Source organism: Dendropsophus ebraccatus, chromosome 3 (genome assembly GCF_027789765.1).
Source record: "Dendropsophus ebraccatus isolate aDenEbr1 chromosome 3, aDenEbr1.pat, whole genome shotgun sequence".
Taxonomy (NCBI): Eukaryota; Metazoa; Chordata; class Amphibia; order Anura; family Hylidae; genus Dendropsophus; species Dendropsophus ebraccatus.
In genome coordinates, this window is record NC_091456.1 from 154,499,349 (window position 1) to 154,521,844 (window position 22,496).

Here is a 22,496-nt window from a genome sequence, read left to right on the forward strand (position 1 = left end):
CACATCTATTTGCTTCCCAACAAAGTAATGAAATTTTGTTAGGGTATGTCGTCATAAGATTTTTTTTTAATTTTTTTTTTTAAAGGCTGCATTGCAAGATGAAGCATGAGTGCATGCATTTGATAGTTTTCTAACATATGCTTTTTCCCCTAGGAGATTATGCTGGATTTCCTGGCTGTGGCCTTTTGCGGTTACACAGCACTTATCGACATGATCTGAAAATCTATGCTTCAGATGAGGGAAGAGTCCAAATGACGGCTGCAGCATTTGCAAAAGTATGTGCCGCTTTTTAATTTAAGTTGCATCCAACAACATAATGATACCTTTGTCTTAATGTACCATCAGGGAGGAAACCTTTGCCCCCTCATGACATGTCTTAGCCTGGGCTGGTGCTCGGTAATAGACTGGTGCCGTGCGCAGGAGTCGGCCTGCGGTTCAAAAAAGGACTGCGGCATTCATGTGCAACACCTGATGGTACATTCGCTTTAAGGGCCTTTTATTCAGCTGCATGGATATTGTAAACGATGTCTGTGTAGCCCTTGCCCTAAACTGTTATATATTACCTCTCCACACACCAGATCTTCTCCTGCCCTCTGCTTCCTTACCGGCAACACGGCTGTAGCTTCAATGCGGTCTCTGAGCTGACAGGCCACTCAGCCAATCACTGTCCGGGAACGCTGTGGTCAACGACAGCTCAGAGAAGTCTTGGGTGGAGAGGTAATGTGTAACAGTTAGCTCAATCATTAGCTGTCGGCCTCACATCACTATTACACATAGCGATGCATGGTCTGCGGCTGATGATTTTTGGTCCTGACCTAAAGGCATGATCAGTTGATGATCATTGTCATAGGCTGCTCCTTGTTTATATTACACGGAGCAATAATCGCCCATATTGGTCTGATTCAGCCCATTATCGCTCCGTGTAATAGGGCCCTTACTCTGTTACTCTTTTTCTTCCTCTGTTTCTTCTTTTTCACCATGTTAGACTTTCTGAGTTTTCAGAAGCCACTAGCTCTATTTATTCCCTTGAGATGCTTGATAACTCATAAGAAAGATTTATCAGGGTCACATGATGTAATAGAAGGAACAAACCAAGGCTAAAAATAACGGAACAAAGTATTCCTATGTGTTTAACCACGCAATAGTTTATGCTATGCCCATTAGAAACTGGAGTGGAGGCACACTTTTTTTTTTAACATATTTGTGAGTTCACTAATGTTTTTTGTAGTTTGTATAAACTTCAGTTTTACTTTGTAGGGTTTATTGGCACTAGAAGGAGAACTGACTCCAATACTTGTTCAGATGGTGAAGAGTGCCAATATGAATGGCTTGTTGGACAGCGACAGTGACTCCTTAAGCAGCTGCCAGCATCGGGTGAAAGCAAGACTGCATGAGATTCTTCAGAGGGATCGGGATTTTAGTGCTGAGGACTCTGAGAAGGTAACTCCACAAATAGGAGCGGTAACTATGAAGTTTTATTCTTGCACGTGTGTTATGGTGTCTTTCTACAGGGAAAGCTATTGCTGCTTTCCCACGGTTGGATTTGCTCTAGTCTTTGTCCCATTGAAGTTAACAAGAATTACACAGACTGCGTAAAACAAATTGTTTTCTACTCACGGGTAACCTCCTGAAAGTTGTGGACCTCAATGTCTGGATAGATGCAGGTCACACCTCTACGACCATAGTTACCAGACATTTATATGCAAAAAAATGTCCAAATAGAATACCTGTTAAAGCGAATGTACCACCGGTAAATCGTTTTTGTGATTTTTACATGCATAGACCAACAACGGCACTGGGATACCGGTGCTGCGGTCCTTCACCCTCGGCTTCTGTTTGAGTTCTATTAACTGTTCTGTTCTTCAACTGACGGCTTTTGCCCTCAGCACGTTTTTGAAGTATACCTTTCAAGAGGGAGCAGATACTAAGGTGCAATGTCCAACAATTGCGCATTGTTGCCAATGTTGCAGCGATATCACATGTGGGTGTAATTTGAGTGCCTGGGAGCAAAACGGGTAACTTTTTTGCTCCCTGGACAACCCTTTAAATTTCCCTCTTGCCCTTGATTAGGTAACTTACACTCTGGTTATGCATAAAAGTAATTTTTTACTTCTTTTGGTCTTCTTCCAATCAGCTCACTCCTACTGGAAGTATCTCCCAGATTAAGTCAATGCAGATTATAAATAATCCAGTGAAGACTTGCGACAAAGTTTACTCCCTAATTCAGAGCCTGACATCACAGATCCGGCAGAAAATGGAGGACCCAAAATATGCTGGTAAAGAAGCTTTGCATCTGTCCTTTTGTGTGTCTGATGTTTCCTAGCCTTGGGGTTGTGTACTGAAATTAGTAGTAGCTATTAAACACCCATCTGTTTGTTAGGTTTGATATCAATCATGTTAATGGCCTCTAAGCTCATACATCAGAAATGTTTTTATACTCGTCCTCCCAGCTTTTCACTAGAAATCCATTCATCTCCCCATGAGCACATGAATAATTACATCCATATTAAAATGGAATATTCTCTCTGTTCCCCTCCCCAGATATTCAGCTTTATCACAGCGAGACCCTGGAGCTCATGCTGCGCAGATGGTGCAAACTGGAAAAGGATTTCAAGACAAAAAATGGAAGATATGACATCAGCAAAATTCCTGATATTTATGATTGTATAAAGTATGACGTGCAACACAATGTCTCTCTGAAACTGGAGAACACCATGGAACTGTACAGGATCTCCAAGGCCCTAGCTGATATAGTAATTCCTCAGGTGAACATTATTTAGCTGCCCAAGTATTTTTTTCTGAAAACAAGTTAAGTTGAATCCACTAAGTTTGGCATGTTCTCTAATCTATGGGAAGCATGTTAGACGCAGGGAATGTGGAGTACATTGATCTATAGATTTGTGAGAAAACCTTCTATGTACACTGCATCCACTGACTGCTCCTACTAGACAGCCACCTGCCTTTCTCTAGAACAACAATGCCAGGGACATAGAGGTATAACATTTTTGTATAGCCTAGTGTTGGGCCCAGTTCCCACTGGCATCAGGTTTTCCAAGCACTGTAAAGATGTACCAGTCCTGAAGACAATACTAAGTGGTAGGTACAAATAACTTTTGATATGTCAGACGTGTCAAAAGTTATGGATCACAGCAGGTCTAACTGCTGAGACCCACCCTGTTTAGGAGATATAGCCAGGGAGAGGACGCAGCAGTAGGATCTACTTCCCGGCTGCTCACTAATTTCCGTCAGTGTCAGTTTATGAAGCTACATTGATGAAATTAGCAGCTGGTCAGGGAGTGGATTGTGCTGCTGCGATGTCTTCATGGCTGTATCTCCCGATCAGAACAGGTCTCAGCAGTGAGACCCGTAGTGATCGTTAACTTTTGACATGTCCGATGACATATCAAGTTATTTGTACCTACCCCTAGTACTGTTTTCAGGGCTGGTACACCTTAAAGTGCTTGGAAAACCTGATGCCAGATTGCTTCTGAAATTAGAAGTAACCCCAAAATTTCCATAAACAATTGCAGTCACATAATCTTCCTAAGAGGTTGCATCTTTTAGATGTATGGGCTCCTCTCTCAGGTGTATGGGACAGTCTCCCGACTCGTCACCAGCAGATGTTGTTCTTGGAGGGATAAGCCGATGCTAGAGAGGTCTGACAGCATCCCTTTACTCCCCTTTCCATAGGCAGTATGTGAATGTTTTGCAGTGTAGGACATGTTCAAAGTGCATGGCTGGCTTAGGAAAAATATTGAAACATAAAGTTTATTAGAATATTTCAGTGTAAAATCAGGTCATTTCAATAGAGTGGCCTGAAAATTGAATCCTACACCAATTCTTCCAAATCCATGTTTCAATGTCTTTACTGTTCCTAATTCAGGAATATGGAATATCCAAAGCCGAAAAGCTGGAGATTGCCAAAGGTTATTGCACCCCTCTTGTGAGGAAGATCCGCTCTGATCTCCAGAGAACTCAGGATGATGACACTGTAAATAAACTGCATCCACTGTAAGTGACCAACCGATGGGTCATCTTCTACATGCTATAACTTATCTTATGTGGAGAAATACTGCATAGAGATGACCTGCAAGGAATTGGTGATTCCCATTTCCATTGCCAGTTTCTGTCTACAGATACACCTTATCATGGTGGCTGAGACATAGTCATGTACCTGCATAGAAATGGATGACTGTCCCTCATCAGCAAGCACACATCTATGTTCTAATTGGAGTTGTTCTAATTCTAATTGTTTTAATGGAATTGCATCCCTCCTGACATATTAGTTAGTCATACAAGCTTGTGCTGTGATCATAACAATCCAGTCCTTACAGAAGTATACTATGTAACCTCAAGCTTTGTAAGGAATGGTTATCAGTTGCTGTTGGCTATATGGATTATGATATCCATCCCTGCCCCTTTGCTGTAATAATATCACCATAGGCCTTTACTAGAATAACATCACAACTGGCCTAACGCAGATGGATATCTTCTGCATGTCAGCACCTATCTCATCATTGCCTAAAAAGTGTCATTTTTGCTGTTAGATATTCGCGAGGAGTGATGTCTCCAGAACGACATGTGCGCACTCGTCTCTATTTCACCAGTGAAAGTCACGTGCACTCTCTGTTTTCGATTCTTCGTTTTGGTTCCCTCTGTGACGTAAGTAGAGCTCATTTCCGTGCCCACAGCCGTGTGACTGATCCTGAATAAAGATGTTGGTTTGTAGATTCTCTGGGCCATTGATAATCTTAGATTTATATATTCCAATAATAGGGGAAAATTTATATGCCTAGGAAACCACAATAAATTCCTTGAAGACTGTAAATCACCGCTAGAGAGACAGCCATTCTCTAACATGTTATAATAATAATAATATTTTATTGGCTTGTAATAAGTAAAAGGGGAACGCTATCTAATAGTAGGACACAATATGTTATCGAGATATATAGCATATATGCCAATATGCTCTTGTGGGGCAGCTGACATTATCCGTAACATAACATGGATTTGTTATTCTTATATGCAGAGATGAGTATTTCTTCCCTTTTAGTTAGTCTGTAAATATGTAGGTGTCCATGTGACCCAAATGTGCTTTTAGGGTGCTCTGGTTTACACCATATTCTAGACCATAATTCACACAGGTCTAACACTTTACAATGATTTCTGCAGTGCTGAGGCCATCTAGTGGCATAAAGATAAAATGACCCAGTTACAGCAATCTATCTGTAGGCAGCCAGAATAGTATCATTTATTCATACATTTGTAGTAAGAATAACAGGTGCGGAAAAGAAACGAGTCCAGCTCCCGGCAAGGTGGAATCAAGTGCGTTGTTTATTGTATCTCCGTCACCGTACACACGTGCGGCATGCCCCCAACTGAAGCCTACGCGTTTCGGCTGCTACACCGCAGCCTTAATCATGAGCCATGATTAAGGCTGCGGTGTAGCAGCCGAAACGCGTAGGCTTCAGTTGGGGGCATGCCGCACGTGTGTACGGTGACGGAGATACAATAAACAACGCACTTGATTCCACCTTGCCGGGAGCTGGACTCGTTTCTTTTCCGCATCTACTCAGGACACCTGTTGGAGTGTGAGCCCGTGCTGTGAAGCTCGGTGGATGGGGTAAGCTGGCTTTTTTCCGTTCATGACTAAGAATAACAGGTAAATGGTACAACCCAGAACTATAAGAAAAGATCATTCTGAATTGTTTAATTGGATGCAGATAGTGTACCCTGTACAGATAGTGTGCCCTGTACAGATAGTGTGCCCTGTACAGATAGTGTGCCCTGTACAGATAGTGTGCCCTGTACAGATATTGACTAAAACGTATCAGAACTTTGGATCTGCTTATTTAACTAGAATATTTATTATATAGAAAATGAGCCTGTAGTAAATATGTGTCTGCTTTGCAAAGTTGTACATCTTGGTAACTCTAACTTTATATTCATATGTTATATGGGAGTATGTGTAAATACATGTAACTTCCCTAATAATGTCCTCTGTTCAAGGAATCAAAGGATGAACAGTGGAAAAGGGCAATGGACTACCTGAACTTTGTAAATGAACTGAACTACATGACCCAGATTGTGATTATGCTCTATGAAGACCCCAACAAGGTGACTTGAAAATGTTAAGACTTTCTTTTAATCCTTTGAATTGGTTCACTGTGAATTGGTAGCACTGAAGTACCACCAGAACCTGAGAAAATTATACATACTATATCAGGTCAAGACATAACACACTATTTACACCAGACATAGATGCTGCAGCGCTTTCCAAATGGGACCAAAAAACTTAATACCAAACGCTGTGTGAGATGTGCTGGGTATAGAGATGAACAAATTTACAGTAGTAAGAAGTAAAGCACTTTGTTCCTATCAGCATTCTGCTCATCAGGTGGCGGGCTTTGAAGTCTGCTCAGCTGCGTGCCGTTCCTCACCCGGTGCTGGGAAACTGGGAGAACTTTCCCTGAACTGCATCCAACCTTTCCCAATTTGCTTCATTCCTACTGTAAATTTGCTTATCTCTACTCATATTCTTGTGCCCCAGGGCTAAAGTAACAATGTTCATGAGTAGCAGCCAGACAGAAAAATAAAATAAATGTATATACCAGTAAGGGATGAGACAGACTAGTGAAGGAACTGGTCCATAACATTTTCTTCTGATTTTCCCGCACAGGACTTATCATCGGAGGAGAGGTTTCATGTAGAGCTCCATTTCAGTCCTGGCGCTAAAGGCTGCGAAGAGGATAAAAATTTGCCTTCTGGGTCTGGTTACAGGCCAGCATCGCGAGAGGTTTGTTACATTGTATTCCGGCAGGTCTGAGAATTTTTTTTCCCCTTAATAATATGACACTTTATAGAGTAAAGATGCATGTGTCTTTCTGGATTATTTTACACATTATTTAGATGTCATCTAATTGTCATACAGACAGGAGCATCTTCTACATCCTGTGTAACGTCTCAGACATTTAGGGTCCTATTACCCGGGCCGACTATGGTCTGATTATTTTAGTAACCTGAACCTATTAGATGGCCCGATAATCGGGCAGTAAGGGTTGCATGGACATAGTTGGCGATGTCCATGCAGCCCTTGCCCAAACACCTGACACCCTACCTCTTCCTGCTCCTGGTCTTCTCTCCTGTGCTCTGCAGCGTCCCAGTTCCATTGGCTGCAGTGTCTGAGCCTCTTGTCAGCTGATAGGCTGCTCAGACAATAATGGGACATGACCACCGCAGCCTGTGATTGGCTGAGTGACCTGACAGCTGATAGGCCACTCAGACGCTGCAGCCGCCGGGAACTGGGTAGCTGCGGAGCACAGGAGCGGGAGCTGGGAGAGGTAAGGTGTCAGGTGTTTGGGGAATCGTCGACCGCGCATCGCTATTACACTTAGGGCTGCATCCAACTTTTTCAGCCACTAGTAATCAAATGCAGAGCATTCGGGTTCTGATCCCTCCTGGCAGCTCCCAGTTTCACTTTACCTCTATATATCCCCATGCACATAATTCTGCTGAATAGAGAATATTTGTCCTATCTCAGGGTATGTGCATACTATGGAATCCTGGCGGTTCACCTGCCACGGATTCCGCAGCTCGTCCCCGCTCGCGGACGCTATGGTTTGCCAGATTCTGCCTTCCGCCCAAAGTATGAACCCGCTTATTCTTCGGGCGGATGGCAGAATCTGGCAAGCCTATGGGACCAGGGGGGATGTGCACGTACCCTAAGGGAGCAAGAGAGCAGTGATATAGAGGCGAGTCACTGATCAGCTGCAGAGTTACACTCTTCCCCTGGACACCCTGTCTGTCTCTCTGCTATATGCAAATTTTGTAGTGGATCTTATGTGATATAAGAGGTTCCATGTCTCTAAACCTATCTAACTTGCTGCACTCACTTGGTTTAAGGTCAGTGATGAGACTCACCGGGTGGTGCAAACCTGTAATTATGGGGAATGTAGGCAGCACTAGGATACCATATCAGAGGGGATTAAGATGGCTGACAACCCAAGCATTTCACACCAATCAAAATTGCTATACCCAAGGTATACATAAGAGCATCTGGTCTATTAGTAGAATATGCTGCTCTATATAGGGAAAAAAAATCTGAGCTGCTTGTTTAAGAGTTAAGGGTCTTATACAGCATAAGGATCAGGTAAGTTGCAACACATGATCTGCATGAAGCAATAATGTAAGAGATCAGACTTTTTTCTATCTCCTTTCAATGCAATTTCCTATAATGTTACAACATGCATACATATTTTTTTTCTACCTTTTCAGTGTGATTAAAGCTGTATGTTTTTACTGAAAGACAAGACCAGATTCCTTCAGCTCTTTTGAAAATTCTTACGCGCCATATTTGCAGGAGAAGAGTACACAGGACGCTGATGTGGCGCCACAGCGGCGTCCTGTGTAGTCTTCTCCTGGAGATATGGCACCTCAGAGTTTTTTTTACTCCATGGTAACCGTAGAGATGATTGCTTTTTCCTTATCCATCTACAGCCAGATAGCATGAATAAGAACCTGGAAGGTTCGAAACACGTCGGTTGGTTTTTAGATCTGCAACAATAAACTTATGAAGGAACTAAAGAGCTGAAGGAATCTGGTCTTGTCCTCTGTATGAATACCCCGGAATCCAGGGGCTTTGCCTTTGTGCTCAATACATCTGTGATTGCAAAAGAAAGCTTGGACATTTTAACTGGGTGCTGACCATATATTTGTGCTTACCTATGTTTTTAATATCTGATGTTCTCTCTAATAGTTGTTCCTCCCTTCTCATACAAAAGTGGTAAGTACATGTGGCTTTTCTTTGGGTTGTTTAATATAGAGTGAAAGTTCGAAGAAGCAGGTTCATAGCAATGACAGCGATGAAGAGTCTGGGGTGTGCAAAAGGGATGAGCCTGATAGAGCCTTGGTGATGTTTAAGCCTCTGGTGTCTGACCCTATTCACATTCACAGAAAGTCTCCATTACCTCGTTCCAGAAAGATCGGCTCAGTAGAGGTAAGTGGATGGATCCGATAGACTGTAGCTCTTACCTTTTTTATGGTATCTGAGAATTCCTCTCCTCTAAACCTTCCTCATTAGGGTTAGTGTCGCCTTTAATGTGGCTTGCTTACAAAAATATCCCATAGGCTATAATGGACAAGATCTGCTTTTCGCAGTTAAGTTTTTATTAGTATTGGAAGCTGCACATCACAATCACACTGCAGTTTTATAGCAAGAAGACAATGCTCTTATACAACTTTGTTTGTTCTTTCTAATGCGTATTCCGATCTACAGTATTAAAGGCACATGTGGTATTAAAAGGCAAACTTAGGATTCAGAAAGCTGGGATGTGGGGTGCTGTTTGATAGACCTTCATGTTAAAGAGAGAATTCAGCAATCTCAGTTTTTTTATATGAGGAACACAAGTGTTGGGGAGGCTGTGCATTTATGCCTCCTCCCTCCCCCATTCCTCCTGCCTTGATTGATTGACATACAAGGCTCAGCGGGGAGGGGGGGGAAGGGGGCTGCCGGGTGATCACTAGATCTTCCAGGCAACCCATAGAGGATAGCTGCGGTCTGCTGCCGCCGCTCCTGTTCCACGGGATGACTGCAGCACATCACTGCTATCATTGTCATTTGTCTTTGTTTGAAAGACAAACGACGCAACGATCATCGTTCATGTCGGCTGATCATTGCCTTCTATTCCATGGGACGATTATCATCCGATAATCGTTCCGTGGAAAAGGGCCTTTACAGTAGCTGATAAGTACTGGAGATTTTTTAATAGAAGTTAAGAACAAATCTCTGGCACTTTCTGAAACCAGTTGATTTGAAAGAAAAACATTCATCTGGAGTACCCCTTTTAGTGAGAGAGTTTTGGAACATTTACAAGCAGAAGAGAAACTACAGTTCGAAAGTAAAAGGGTGAGGAAGACGCCACATTCCCCTCACTCAGTGACCGTTCATTCTCATTAATAGGTATAAGACTGTCAATCAGTGTCAGGAGGGCGGGAGGACACAAAGCTCATGAATATCAAGGACTCAAAATGTTAACATCTCAAATACAATATGATTTATAAGGCCTCAGAACTGCAGTCTGTATGTGACCATTCACCCGCTAATGCCATTGACTCTGCTAACTGTTAGTGTGTTCTGCCCATAACCACCATAATTCTAGGGTTACGTGAATGTACTCCATACTGTTGTCTTCTTGTCCTTATACTGTACTTAGTGTTTTCTGATTGGTTACAATTAACCCCATGATAAAAGCTTCTAATACAAAGTAAAATCTAAGTATCCAGTAATGGCTTTTTGCTATGGTCATGCCACACATTAAAGGTTATGTAATAGTTCTTCTCTGCTCTACAGATAAGAGTATTTTTTTTTTTCCTGGTCATTTTGCTTTGTTTCTAACTTTGCATGCTTTGCTTTGTTTTTTGCCCCCTTTCTCACTTCTAGGAAGAGAGCCCCCTGAGTGTGTCTAGCCCAGAGTGTATCGGTACCTGGATGCATTACACCGGTGCTGTGGGTTCTGGGCGTCGAAGACGCAGATCAGGGGATCAAATCACTTCTTCCCCTGTGTCCCCTAAATCATTGGCTTTCACATCCAGTATTTTTGGCTCATGGCAACAGGTTTTTAAACTTTACTTCACTAAAACTTTTTGTTTAAACATAAAGACCAACCAGAGACGGTATTAAAGGACAGCTAATCACCATTGCAATGCCTGTTATAGCGGTATGGTCGGTACAGTCACACCACTAGCATGTTGCTGTGTTTAGCTGTCTAAACATTGCATTGTCCAGTAGCCTAGTACAATCCTTCATAATGACATTTACCTGCTCTGGGTATTTTGTTTTTTAAAGGAAAACCATACAATATGTATATTTGTGTTTTTTGTTTTTCAAGCTGAGCATACATGATTGGCTTAGCTGTCCTTTAAGACTATAATATAGCATCACATCATTTTTTAATTGCTGCGCAAAAGCTATTTTATTGGTAAATATGATGCTATTAAGCCGGTGGGGGTCAAAAAGAATTTTAATTGTTCGCAGTGAATATTTTATTTGCTTGATGTTAACCAAGAGTTAAAATTCAATACTAATAATCACTTCTTGTTCACTAGTACCTAATGTACAGTACTTCTTCCATTAAACTGCATCCAAAATCCACCACAGGTCAAATGGGACAATTGCGTCATCGAAATTACCTAGAATCTAGAGTAGCTAGCCGTTCTATGACGAGTACTTCAACTGTGTTACCACATATTAGGCTCGGTTTTCACAACATTTTCACAATCCGTTTTTGCAGAGAAAAAAACAGATGGAAAAACGGACGCATTTGCGTGCATCTGTTTTTCCACTGACTTACATTATTAAAAAAAAAGGATCGAAACGCATCCAGTTTTTTTTACGTACACAAAAAGCTGGCCTTATTTTTGAGTGCGTTTTTGATCCTTTTTTCTTGCCTTTTTTTTTTTTTAAATGGAAGTTACAGATCAAAATGGATGCACACAAATGGATCTGGTTTTCCATCTTTTTTTTTTTTTGCAAAAATTTATGAAAAAACGGGTTGCAAAAATGTAGTGGGAACACAGCTTTATCTGAATTATTTCTTTTTTTCTGTTAAGGAAAAAATCTCCCGCTCTCAATAAAAAAAGAAAATTCCAAATTTATTTAGTCCACATATAAACGTCACAAATTGATATCCACATCCATAAAGTAATGCCTACACGTTTCACAAACAAGCTTCGTAGTCCTTGAAACGTGTTGGAGTTATTTTATGGATGTCTGTCTGTTTGTGAAAGTTCTTATGTGGACTTTTTTTTTTTTTTTTTTTGCTGGAGATTTTCCTTTGCCTGCTACAGTCTCTGTGCTTCATACAGGTCATGTGCCTGGTGTTTCCCATTGTTCAAGGGTGAGCTGACATATCTATGCCTTTGTGCTAATGTTTTGTCTGAATTATTACAGCCTTTATTTATCCAACACAAATAATGTAACTGCCCTCTTTTAAGGGTTTCCCCACTGTTGAAGTGAATGAATTGCATAGATTGTATTACTAAATAGAGCCAGATAGCGAAACATGTTTGTGTGTTTTTTTTCTGTCCTGTGCCTATGTCTATTTTTAATTTTTATTTTTGTGTACATTACTATGGGGGTTTCCATCATAGATTAGTTTTTTTTTAACAGCATTTAGAAATATGCTTCACAGCAAGCCCCATGGACATAGGCACAATAGTCTGGCTTAGACCCTATTTACTAGAATGCAACTTTTTTTTGGTCTGTGACCTGTGCAGAGATTATGGAAAATCTGTACAGAACAGGAATTGACAGCTTAGTCATTAGAAAAAAAAACTGCAGGATTCTTTAAAAATACAGAAATGCTTCTCTTCCTCAACCTAATTGGTTCAGCAAAGCAGTTTGAGAACAGAGCAGTGTTTTCCCACAGGGAAATAATTTAAAATTGTTTAATTGGTTCCAGCACCCATCAATAATCAACTATTGTACTCCTTTATTATATTGAAAAGTGCCCAGTTATATCACTACAGTACAACACTATACTGCACAAAAGTAGAAATGTTAACTAAAACCAGCAATTATAGTACAGTAGTGCACCAGCTCTTCACTCGTCCTTTACTGTATAGTGCCCCCCACCCCAGCACTGTAAAGGATGGGAGATGGTGGTGCACTGACTGTAATCCTACTACTACTACTAGTACTGTATTGTATACGCATGTTCACACACTGTAAGGGACCGGCCGTTCAGTCACCTGGCCGGGTCACAGAACGGCCAGTCTCTAAAAAGCGCGCCCGCATCAGAACTCCCCACTGCACACTATGGAGCGAGCATCCGGAGCATGTCAGTTTTCTATGACGACGCAAGAGATCCAGGCCGGAGCGTATACTATGTGTATTCGCTCCGGCCAGGATTCCTTAGAGGCCAGGTAACGTATATTTTCGTATCAAGCACGGCCATTGTTGCAATCGGCAAAAGCGGACGTACTTTTACAAAAATATACGTTGTGTCAACATAGCCCTATACTGAATGAGAAGGCTCATCAATGCTATACGCACCAGGTACAACCCACAGTCCACGCTCGCAAAAACTTTGAATATTGAGCAAAGTTTGAGTTCCGAATGCTACTTCTGGCTAAATTTCCACTCGAATAACGAACAATTTGAGTTTGGAAGCATTTGAATAGAGAGGTAATAATGTATAGGTAAAAAAAAAAAAGAAATTCTTAAATATTTATAGCATAACACTTGAACAGTAGGTAGTTTTCTGATGACACATTCCCCTTAAATATCATATTTATTCCATAAATCATTGAAAAAAAATAATAATAAAAAGATCCAGGAAAGTCTTTTGAAAATTACACATGTAGTAAAGTGCCACCTGGTGCTTAATGTATATTTTAATTTACATGTTGATCCAATGGACTAAGTACTGGAGGTCACACATGCTCAGTTACTTTTCCCACAGCCAGGTTTATTACCCTTGATCCCACAATGCATATCCACAGGGAAATAAGAAATTACAATAACATTAGCTGGTAGAGGCGATCCTGTCCAGAGCAGCCGAAAGGGGCGGTCATCTGGATGCAACACCTCTCATAGCAATAATCCTTTACTATTATTTATTGCTCGATTTTCTCCAACTTCCCTTTACAGAAGTACTTGTTGCGGTGGTTTCATTTACGAGCTGCACATTGTACCTTTCATATATCTGTGTGCTTTCATAATATAGAAAAATGCTATTTTTCTGTTCTGTTGACTGTCAGAGGCTTACCCAAGATCCTGAAGTACTGATGGCTGTAACACCACCTTGCTCCCCTTGATATCCTTGACCCCGATTGGGAATTAGCCTCAGCTGACTTAATCAAGCAGGGATAGGGATTGGAAGGGAAGCGAGGATGCATTTCAGGAGCTTGGGTAAGCCTCTTTGACATTTTGCACCAGAGAATTAAAAAAAAAGTTCTATGCTATGGAAGCACAGAAGATATAAACAAATGTTCAGGATGGAACGGACTGGACAGCATCTTTATAGCGACGGGTACCCTTTTCTGATACTCAGAAGGATCCATGGTTCCATTAATGAGCCACGTTATCCAGTTGCTGAGACATCAGGGCATATCCTACGTACTAGCACCATGGAATTCTGTCAACATTTTATTCTTACTGTGCTATAATCCATATATAATAGTAGCATCAGTGTATCAAGAAAACATGTGTTTCCTTTGCCTTGTGATTTGGAAGTATGACATTTTGGTCAGTGCTGACTTCATTGTTCACCCAGCCATGGGAGGTGTTTATGTCTGATCAAGAAGAAGTAAATCATTGATTTTTGGGGGAATGGACATGCCATTTTTGGTTTCAATGGGCCATTACAAGGCTGACTTGTGCAGTAGTATAGTGCATGAACCAATATGAGACTCGAATTGTGAGGTATGGTTTCCATTTGTACTGGAATGAGCCTTTTACTTCATTGTAGATTGCCATTTAGAATGGAAGAGGTTCTGTAAAACAAGCCCCATTCCTTTAAACAGCTGATTCTGTTTCAGGAACTGGGCACCTGCTTTACATTGGGTACAGCCTGTAACATATTCCTCTTATAGGCTTCATGCATGGATTACATTGCCTTGTGTCTGGCATTGCTGAGCTGCCTGCATCCAGCATTTTGTTTTATTTCTTTCCATACAGGACATGTGTTTGAATGTTTGCATTGTGAAGTCTTTCCAGTCGTTTGCTTTACTCCCCTTCTTCATTTGTATGTAATTCTCATGTCTGATAATATATTGAACGCTTGCTTTGCATCACTCCATGGTCACAGGTCCCATTTGTGAGGTGGACTTCTCTCAGAAGAGACTTGTTGCATGACAGTGTTCTTTTCCCACTAACGTACATCTTGCATCAAGTATTGTTATTAACATTTCATGTCAGAAGTGGGATGCCTTGGTTCAGAAGTGGGATGTCAGTGGTTCAGCTCACATGTATCTAACCAGAAACCAAATCTCTGTCCCCAGGTACTATCAGATAATAATAGCCATCTAAGAGCTGCCCGACTCCTAGAACAGAAGCATAGCGGTTTGGGTAAGTATACTTTTCTAAACTATCATGTTGTTTGACAGTCATATTGGGACAATGCTAACAGGCTGAGCTGCCAGTAGCTTTTTGTTTTTAACCTACTGCTCAATGTAAAAGTGCATCCAAGCATGGCGGCAACAAGCAATCCTTAATAAGCGGCTGTGCTTTTTGACAACCAAGTAATGTTGCTGCTCATTTGTAGGGGAAAAAAAACCCCAAACCTTCAGACTTACAAAATGCAACTAATCAGAAAAACATAACTGGGGATAGTCCTTATGTGTTCTTAAACCTTGTGCAACATCCAGGATGTCTGGACTGACAGCCGTCTCCACTGTTCGCCCCATTTACATGAGCATTCAGCCTACCCCAGCGTTTATGTATTCTCAATGGGCACAGGAGAGGTAGGCCGTTGCCAGACAGCAGCTTATCTTCTACTTTGAAATCAAAAATGCCAAATCGCTCTCTCTCCCCTGACATCTGCATCTGTAAGGGGAGAGTTGAGAGGCCTCCATGCTCATCAGACAGTTTGCTAGTCCCTCCAAAATCAGTCTGTTCAACCATCTTTTTATTATTGTGGATGAAGGTCTTAATCTCCAATCTTGGAGATACTTATACACAAGATATGCCCCCATTTAGGGTGTTTTTCCAAACATGTCTACTTTCTTCCAAAACAGCACCCCTCTCCTGTCCTCAAGTTGGGGGTGAATTGTAATACCATACACCACCAGGACAGGGGTGATGCTGTATTTGCAAAAAACAAAATAGTAACTGTGTTTTTCTAATCCTGGATAACCTCTTTAATGTCTCCGAGATGGAAGTCCTGCCTCATTTTGCGGGTGCCTTGCCCCATCCAGCCTGCTTGAGGTGGTCAGGAAGTGAAAATTAGCCAAACGACTGTATATACAATAGGTGTTGTGCCTATTATGTAAAACAGCCAACTTGGCAGCCTTCACCTTTCAACAACCTCTGACAGCTGCAGTCATGCCTGAGGGTACCAGGGGCCATGCTTCCTAGATGGAAATGGCCCTAATTATTATAGAGAGCTAAAACAAATTTGTCATTTATGGCACCTGATGGTGATGATGATGATGATAATAATAAATTATTATTATTATTATTATTATTATTATTATTATTATTATTATTATTTTCATTTAATTATTTATAAAGCGCCCTTGATTCGAGAGCACTAGTATAAGAACCTTGCCCCTTATATATTAAAGCTGACTAGACACAGCTGCTATATACCCTGCATTTCGATGAACTTCTGTACCACCAGTTAAAGTAATCTTTATAAAAAGTCTTTTTACATCCCTAGCCATGAGCAACCAACCTGTATAAAGCTGCAATTCGTCACGTTCTTCTCAGAGTCCCAAAGTGTAATGTGATCCCTGTGAAAATCTTAAACAATGACGGCTATGATTTTGCACATACTACTTTGAGAATCATTATTTTTTTTGGCCTTAGAAGGAAATGTGTTCCTTGCGAAATGACAGCATTCCTATAGCATTGTCCCCTGTATCTATGGCTCATCCACATATTGGTGTGTTTCTTTTCATGTGTATTCACAGGTGTTGTATATGTTAACTGAGAGATCTTTACAAACAATCACTTGGTAATAACCACCGAATGAAATCTCCATGAACATTGTGCATGTTGTGACTGAGCACATAACCTCAAGCATGCCGTGATAAGGATGTGAAGTGTTTTTTGTTTTTTTTTTTCCCTTGTGACTGGGGAGGAGATATATAAAAGAGAATCTGTTAGATCACCTAACAGCATAAGATAGAGCAGGGATGGAGAAACTTTGGCCCTCTAGCTGTTGCAAAACTACCGTTCCCATCATGCCTGGACAGCCGTTGGGTATCGTAGTTTTGCAAGAGGGCCAAAGGTTCCTCATCCCTGGGATAGAGAAGGAACACTGAGCTTGGTTCCATGAATAATTCACAGATTGAGCCTGTGAGTCCTGTTCCCGATCTTATTGTGTCTGTGTGTATAGAGGAAACGTCAATTATTGTCATGGGAGCATTTAAACAACTTTTAACCTAGAAATCTTGATTATAGCAATCTATATATCCCTGAGGTCAGCATATCCATGCTCATACAGTCATCAGACAGGACTTGATACAGCCATTTTATTATTGCTTCAGAATACAGACCCTTTCAGTCAGGTGCTGTACAGATTGTTTTTTCAGGTTATCGGTATCCCCCTCTTATTTGTCTTTTTACTTTCCCCTCCTCCTAAAGTGTCCCCACCTTGAAAAAAAAAAAAAAAAAAACTTTGGACATTCAAAGTTTTGATTGATTAGGATCTGGGTCCTGAGACCCCCACCAATCACCGGGACGAGGAGGGAGCACTTCTATCCTTCTGTCTGTAGTCACTGAACAAGACGGGCATCACAGACTTTTCATAGTATCTGTCTCATGCAGTGAGGAGTAAGACAAAGAGAAACCCTCAGCTGAGCACTTCCTCCTGCTCTTATAGTGATCGGTGGGGGTCTCAGCACCTAGACCCTCACCAGTCAGAACTCCTGATTATGTCTCAATAAAGCAAAGTTTTTTTTGTTGTAGTTTTTTGTTTCCTTTTACAACTGTAACAGTTCAAGTGAATACATGACGTTCACTTTGGGTTTGGGTGAATGGAAATTGCAAAATGCAAAAGCTACCAAATCTAGCGCTGCAAAGTGTGCTTCTAGTTATTATACTTTAACAACGAATGAGCCCGAGGACCTGGCTTAATAGGTAAATGGCAGCAGGGTTTGGAGGGTACCTGTGCATACATGGCCACCTATTCCGTGAAATCAAGAAATAAGAGAGTTTTAAACCTTTTCTTTATCGCACATTTTGCTGATAGTCCGAGTAGAAAAATTTAGATTACCCAGTACTCGCAAAAAGGGATATTTGAGTAATATTAGGGTGTTATACATCACAGCAGCCCAGATGTGGAAGATCTAAAATGCAGGGATATCAGTGTCCCATATTCCTTTAGGGTGCGTTCACACCTACAGGATCCGCAGCAGATCCGCAGCAGGTTTGATGCTGTGTTCAATTATTTAAATGAAATCTGCTGTGGATTTGCAGCAGAAAATACGCTGCGGATCCAGTAAAAGTGAACGTACCCTTAGGGTGCATTCACACGTACAGGATCTGCAGCAGATTTGATGGCGCAGATTTGAATCTGCAGCAGATTCGCAGCAGATTTGATGGCCCAGAGTTACTTTGCATTGAATCTGCAACTTAAAATCTGTGCCATCAAATCTGCTGCAGATCCTGTACGTGTGAACGCACCCTTAGGCTGGGTTCACACTACGTATATTTGAGTCAGTATTGTGGTCCTCATATTGCAACCAAAACCAGGAGTGGATTAAAAACACAGAAAGGATCTGTTCACACAATGATGAAATTGAGTGGATGGCCGCCATATAACAGTAAATAACAGCCATTATTTCAATATAACAGCCGTTGTTTTAAAATAACAGCAAATATTTGCCATTAAATGGCGGCCATCCACTCAATTTCAACATTGTGTGAACTGAGCCTTTCTGTGTTTTCAATCCACTCCTGGTTTTGGTTGCAATATGAGGACCACAATACTGACTGAAATATGTAAACCCAGCCTTAGGCTGGGTTCACACTATGTATATTTCAGTCAGTATTGCAACCAAAACCAGGAGTGGATTAAAAACACAGAAAGGAACTGTTCACACAATGCTGAAATTGAGTGGATGGCCGCCATATAACAGTAAATAACTGCCATTATTTTAATATAACAGCCGTTGTTCTAAAATAAAATATTTTTATAACATCTTTTAATTTAGTTTTTTTAAGTTTACACTAGACAGATCAAGGGTAACAATAGATGTGAGATCCAGTATGCAGTAGGGAATAGAATAGGTGCCTATTGATAAAGCATACAATTCAGGATCCCAATATACAAGAGCTAAGTTCTAAAGAATAATAAATAAAATAAACACAATATACACAAAAAATAAACGCAAAGGGGGAGATTAATCAGACATAGTGTAAAGTAAAACTGGCTCAGTTGCCCCTAGCAACCAATCAGATTCCACCTTTCATTCCCCACAGACTCTTCTGTAAATGAAAGGTGGAATCTGATTGGTTGCTAGGGGCAACTGAGCCAGTTTCACTTTACACCATGTTTGATAAATCTCAAGTCAAGACTATCTCAGCCAGGTGTTGTTATTCTATGGTTGAATGATCATTTATTTATTCTTGATGCTCAGCTGGGGCAGGTGTCATCTGCTATGTTTTTTAGCTTCCCATTGTTCTCCATCCTCTGGAGGGAATAGACCGTGTATAAAATGGTTGCATTGTATTTTGTCACGTGTTACACCACTACTTGTTTTCTTACCTGAAACCTGTTAAATGGGCCTGTTTCCCTTGTATTAGGTTATCTGCACTGTCTGTCTTAAATGTACCTACTGAATGACCCTAGAGAGACAAATAAATGAAACCCCAAACTAGGGAGGGTCACGCTGCACACTTTTCAGGTGTAGGCTGGACACCATGATGTTTGTGCAGAGATGCCACCAACATAAGGCCCCATTACACAAAGAGAATATGGGACGAATTGGGCCGATTATTGGCCATTATGGCCGATAATCGATTTGTGCAATAAAGGGTAATGATCAGAGGATAAAAAGTAACAATCAGAGGACATGCACGATGTCTGCTCATCGTTGTCTTTCAACATGTTGAAACACAAACAATTAGAATAGCAACGATCTGCTGCCGTCGCTCTGTGTAAAAGGAGCGTGTGTTTCTTGTTTTGTATTCTAAATGGCGGCCAAGGTATGTGTACTATTCCACTGGATTTGTCAGTCTACCATGGGAACATACACAAATTCTGCCAGCACAAAGTATCTCCAAAGTATCAAATACACACCTTCTTTGACTACCCTATCCACACTTCCCTGGTAGCTGGTCACATTGGAATATGTCTCCCTGCAGACCCTCACTCACAGAAAAAAGAATCAAGGAAGTATTCCCATTCTGGGAAGTGTAAAAGCAGAAGTCACTATGGGAGCTCTCTACTACGAGGTAAGGGATCTAGCAGTATTCCGTCCTCCCTGCAGCACAGTAGAGTAGCTGTGCACCCACAACTGGCCTTGCTTTAGAATGCTCACACGCTGGATCCTCCTCCGTTTTTATGTCGCTTTAGCTATTGCTACTTACTAGTTACAGTAAGATAGATAGATATATCCTTAGAATTAAAATTTTTGTTAAAAAATAATCTTGGCATCAGGGTGGTGTCACCCTGATTTTTTATTTTTTTGTATTAACATTTCTGCAGTTTTTCTGAGCCAAAGCCAGCAGGAATATTTACTAGTCTTTTCTTTATATTTCTTTATGCTTGAATTCACTCCTGGGTTTGACTCAAAGTCCATGAAAAACTGCAGGGACATGTTTCCAAAAAAATGGTGTATGTGAAACTAGATTTATTTTTTTTTTGTTTAGTCCTGAGAACTGTGTGATTGACCGATCTATTGTCACCAGCAAAAAGTCTAAAAATGTTTTAGATATAGCACCTTTTATATAAGAAATCCCCCAGTAGTTCTAGGCTTATTTGTGTACAATTAGTAGTGACAATGATCATAAGTTATTAGATATGTGCACGGCAAAACCGTTACTCGCTGTTCACGTAGAATCCCCATCAGAATTGGTGCGGATGACCTGCCATTCAGATGCCATGGTGCTGATTTTTTTGTGTGTGTTTTTTATTTGAACTTGTACTTATTTCACAGAAGAAAAGATACCTTATCTCCCATTAAACCTTGATGACCAGGCCATATTTAGTTTTTGCACTTTTTTTTCCTCCTCGTGTTTTAAAGGCCATAGCACTTGCATTTTTTTTCACCTACAGACCCACACGAGCCCTTATTTTTTTGCGCCACTATTGTACTTTGCAATTGTCCTATGGTAAAACTGACATGTTATCTATGTTCCTCAAGTCGGTACGATTACGATGTATAACTTTTATTTTATTTGACAACTTTTAAAAAATTTAAATGTTCCTTAAAATTGCTCTATTCCCATGCTTATTGCGCTTTTATCCTTTGATCTATGGGGCTGTGTAAGGTGTCATTTGCGCCATGATCTGTACTTTCTATTGGTACCTCTTTTTGTGGCCCCAGTGGTTGTCTAGGGGTTCAAATTAAGGTAAATGGAGCAGTGGAAATTGGTATGGTTTTCATGTCTGAGACCCTAGGCAAACTTATGTTCTCCTTCTATACTGTAGCAAAAAAAGAGGAGTAGAGATGATCAAACCTAGAGTATGTTCGGGTTCGTCCGAACCCCAACTCTCTGAATTTGATTACCGGTGGCTGAAGAAGTAGGATGCAGCCTTAGGGAGTCCTGAAGAACATGTATGCAACCTTTTCCTAAATAGCCTAAAACCTTTTCTCTTTCTCCACCTTATGTGGCAGTATAAATACGGGCAGGAAACATTTTGGCGTTGACATGGCCACAATTCATCCATCAGACTGCCAAATGGTGATGCCTTGTGAGGTATAAACCAGGTTATTAGTTTTTAAAGCTTGTCGTTGCAGTCCATTACTTGGCTGATGGAATCTTTTTTTTTTATATATAAAATGTGCTCTAGGGGTAGAGGTCAGTAAGACATTTTACCTAACATTTTCCATTTCTCACTTCTCAAGTTGAACATAGCCAAGGTTTTCATTTCCTTTTTGGATTTCATATGGATTGTCTAAGGCAAGAAAGTAACTAGTATAGTAGGATGTAATAGATATGGGTCTGATACCAGCACATGACATCTCGCCAACAGACTGGCCACAGTGCTTCTATACACAGCCCTCACTATGATACAGTATAGCCTCATATCCTGCTATATAGCACGCAGACCAATTACACATTTTACAAATGTCTTTTTAAGTGTTAAATACCATACAGATACAGGTACTTTGCCTACAACAGATATTGATGTTTGACGTCTAGCTTGTCTATTTCTGTAATCTAGGATGGGCAGTACTGGGTATAATATACACTCAGATTCCTGCATTTACTTAGAGGTTTCCCATTTTATATAATGACGGTATATTGCTAACCTATGACATTGCTTTATGATTATTGGAGCCACTGGTACCTCTGGGGTCCACACTGATTGTGTAAATAAATGGGACAATAGCCCTGTGTCCCCGAGTGTTTTTTTTTTTTTTTATACACAGAGGTGCTCTGGGTCTCCATTTAGACACATTTATCTTAATAGGGTTGTGCTGCAGTACCGTGCAATAGCCAGAGGAGAAAAAAGGGTGAAGGGGAGCAATGCTTCTCCTATGCTGCCCCCTCTGCAGTCTCACGATCAGTAAGGAATCAGAGGTCAGATCTCCCAGGATCCTACAATGATAGCCTAGGCTAACAATATGCCATCACTGAAAGAGATGGGAAAACCTTTTGA

General features: G+C 40.9%; 1 protein-coding gene across 1 annotated transcript in view; it reads left to right on the top strand.

The window, feature by feature from the left end:
• Positions 1-22,496, top strand: part of PPIP5K2 (diphosphoinositol pentakisphosphate kinase 2) — a 69,769-nt gene that overhangs the window by 36,898 nt on the left and 10,375 nt on the right. The window contains exons 16-27 of the mRNA XM_069962973.1: positions 154-275; positions 1,258-1,440; positions 2,135-2,276; positions 2,542-2,765; positions 3,884-4,011; positions 4,548-4,662; positions 6,010-6,117; positions 6,680-6,796; positions 8,822-8,995; positions 10,439-10,612; positions 15,001-15,067; positions 20,033-20,122. Coding sequence (XP_069819074.1) covers positions 154-275; positions 1,258-1,440; positions 2,135-2,276; positions 2,542-2,765; positions 3,884-4,011; positions 4,548-4,662; positions 6,010-6,117; positions 6,680-6,796; positions 8,822-8,995; positions 10,439-10,612; positions 15,001-15,067; positions 20,033-20,122 — 1,644 coding nt within the window. The remainder of the gene's footprint in view (positions 1-153; positions 276-1,257; positions 1,441-2,134; positions 2,277-2,541; positions 2,766-3,883; positions 4,012-4,547; positions 4,663-6,009; positions 6,118-6,679; positions 6,797-8,821; positions 8,996-10,438; positions 10,613-15,000; positions 15,068-20,032; positions 20,123-22,496) is intronic.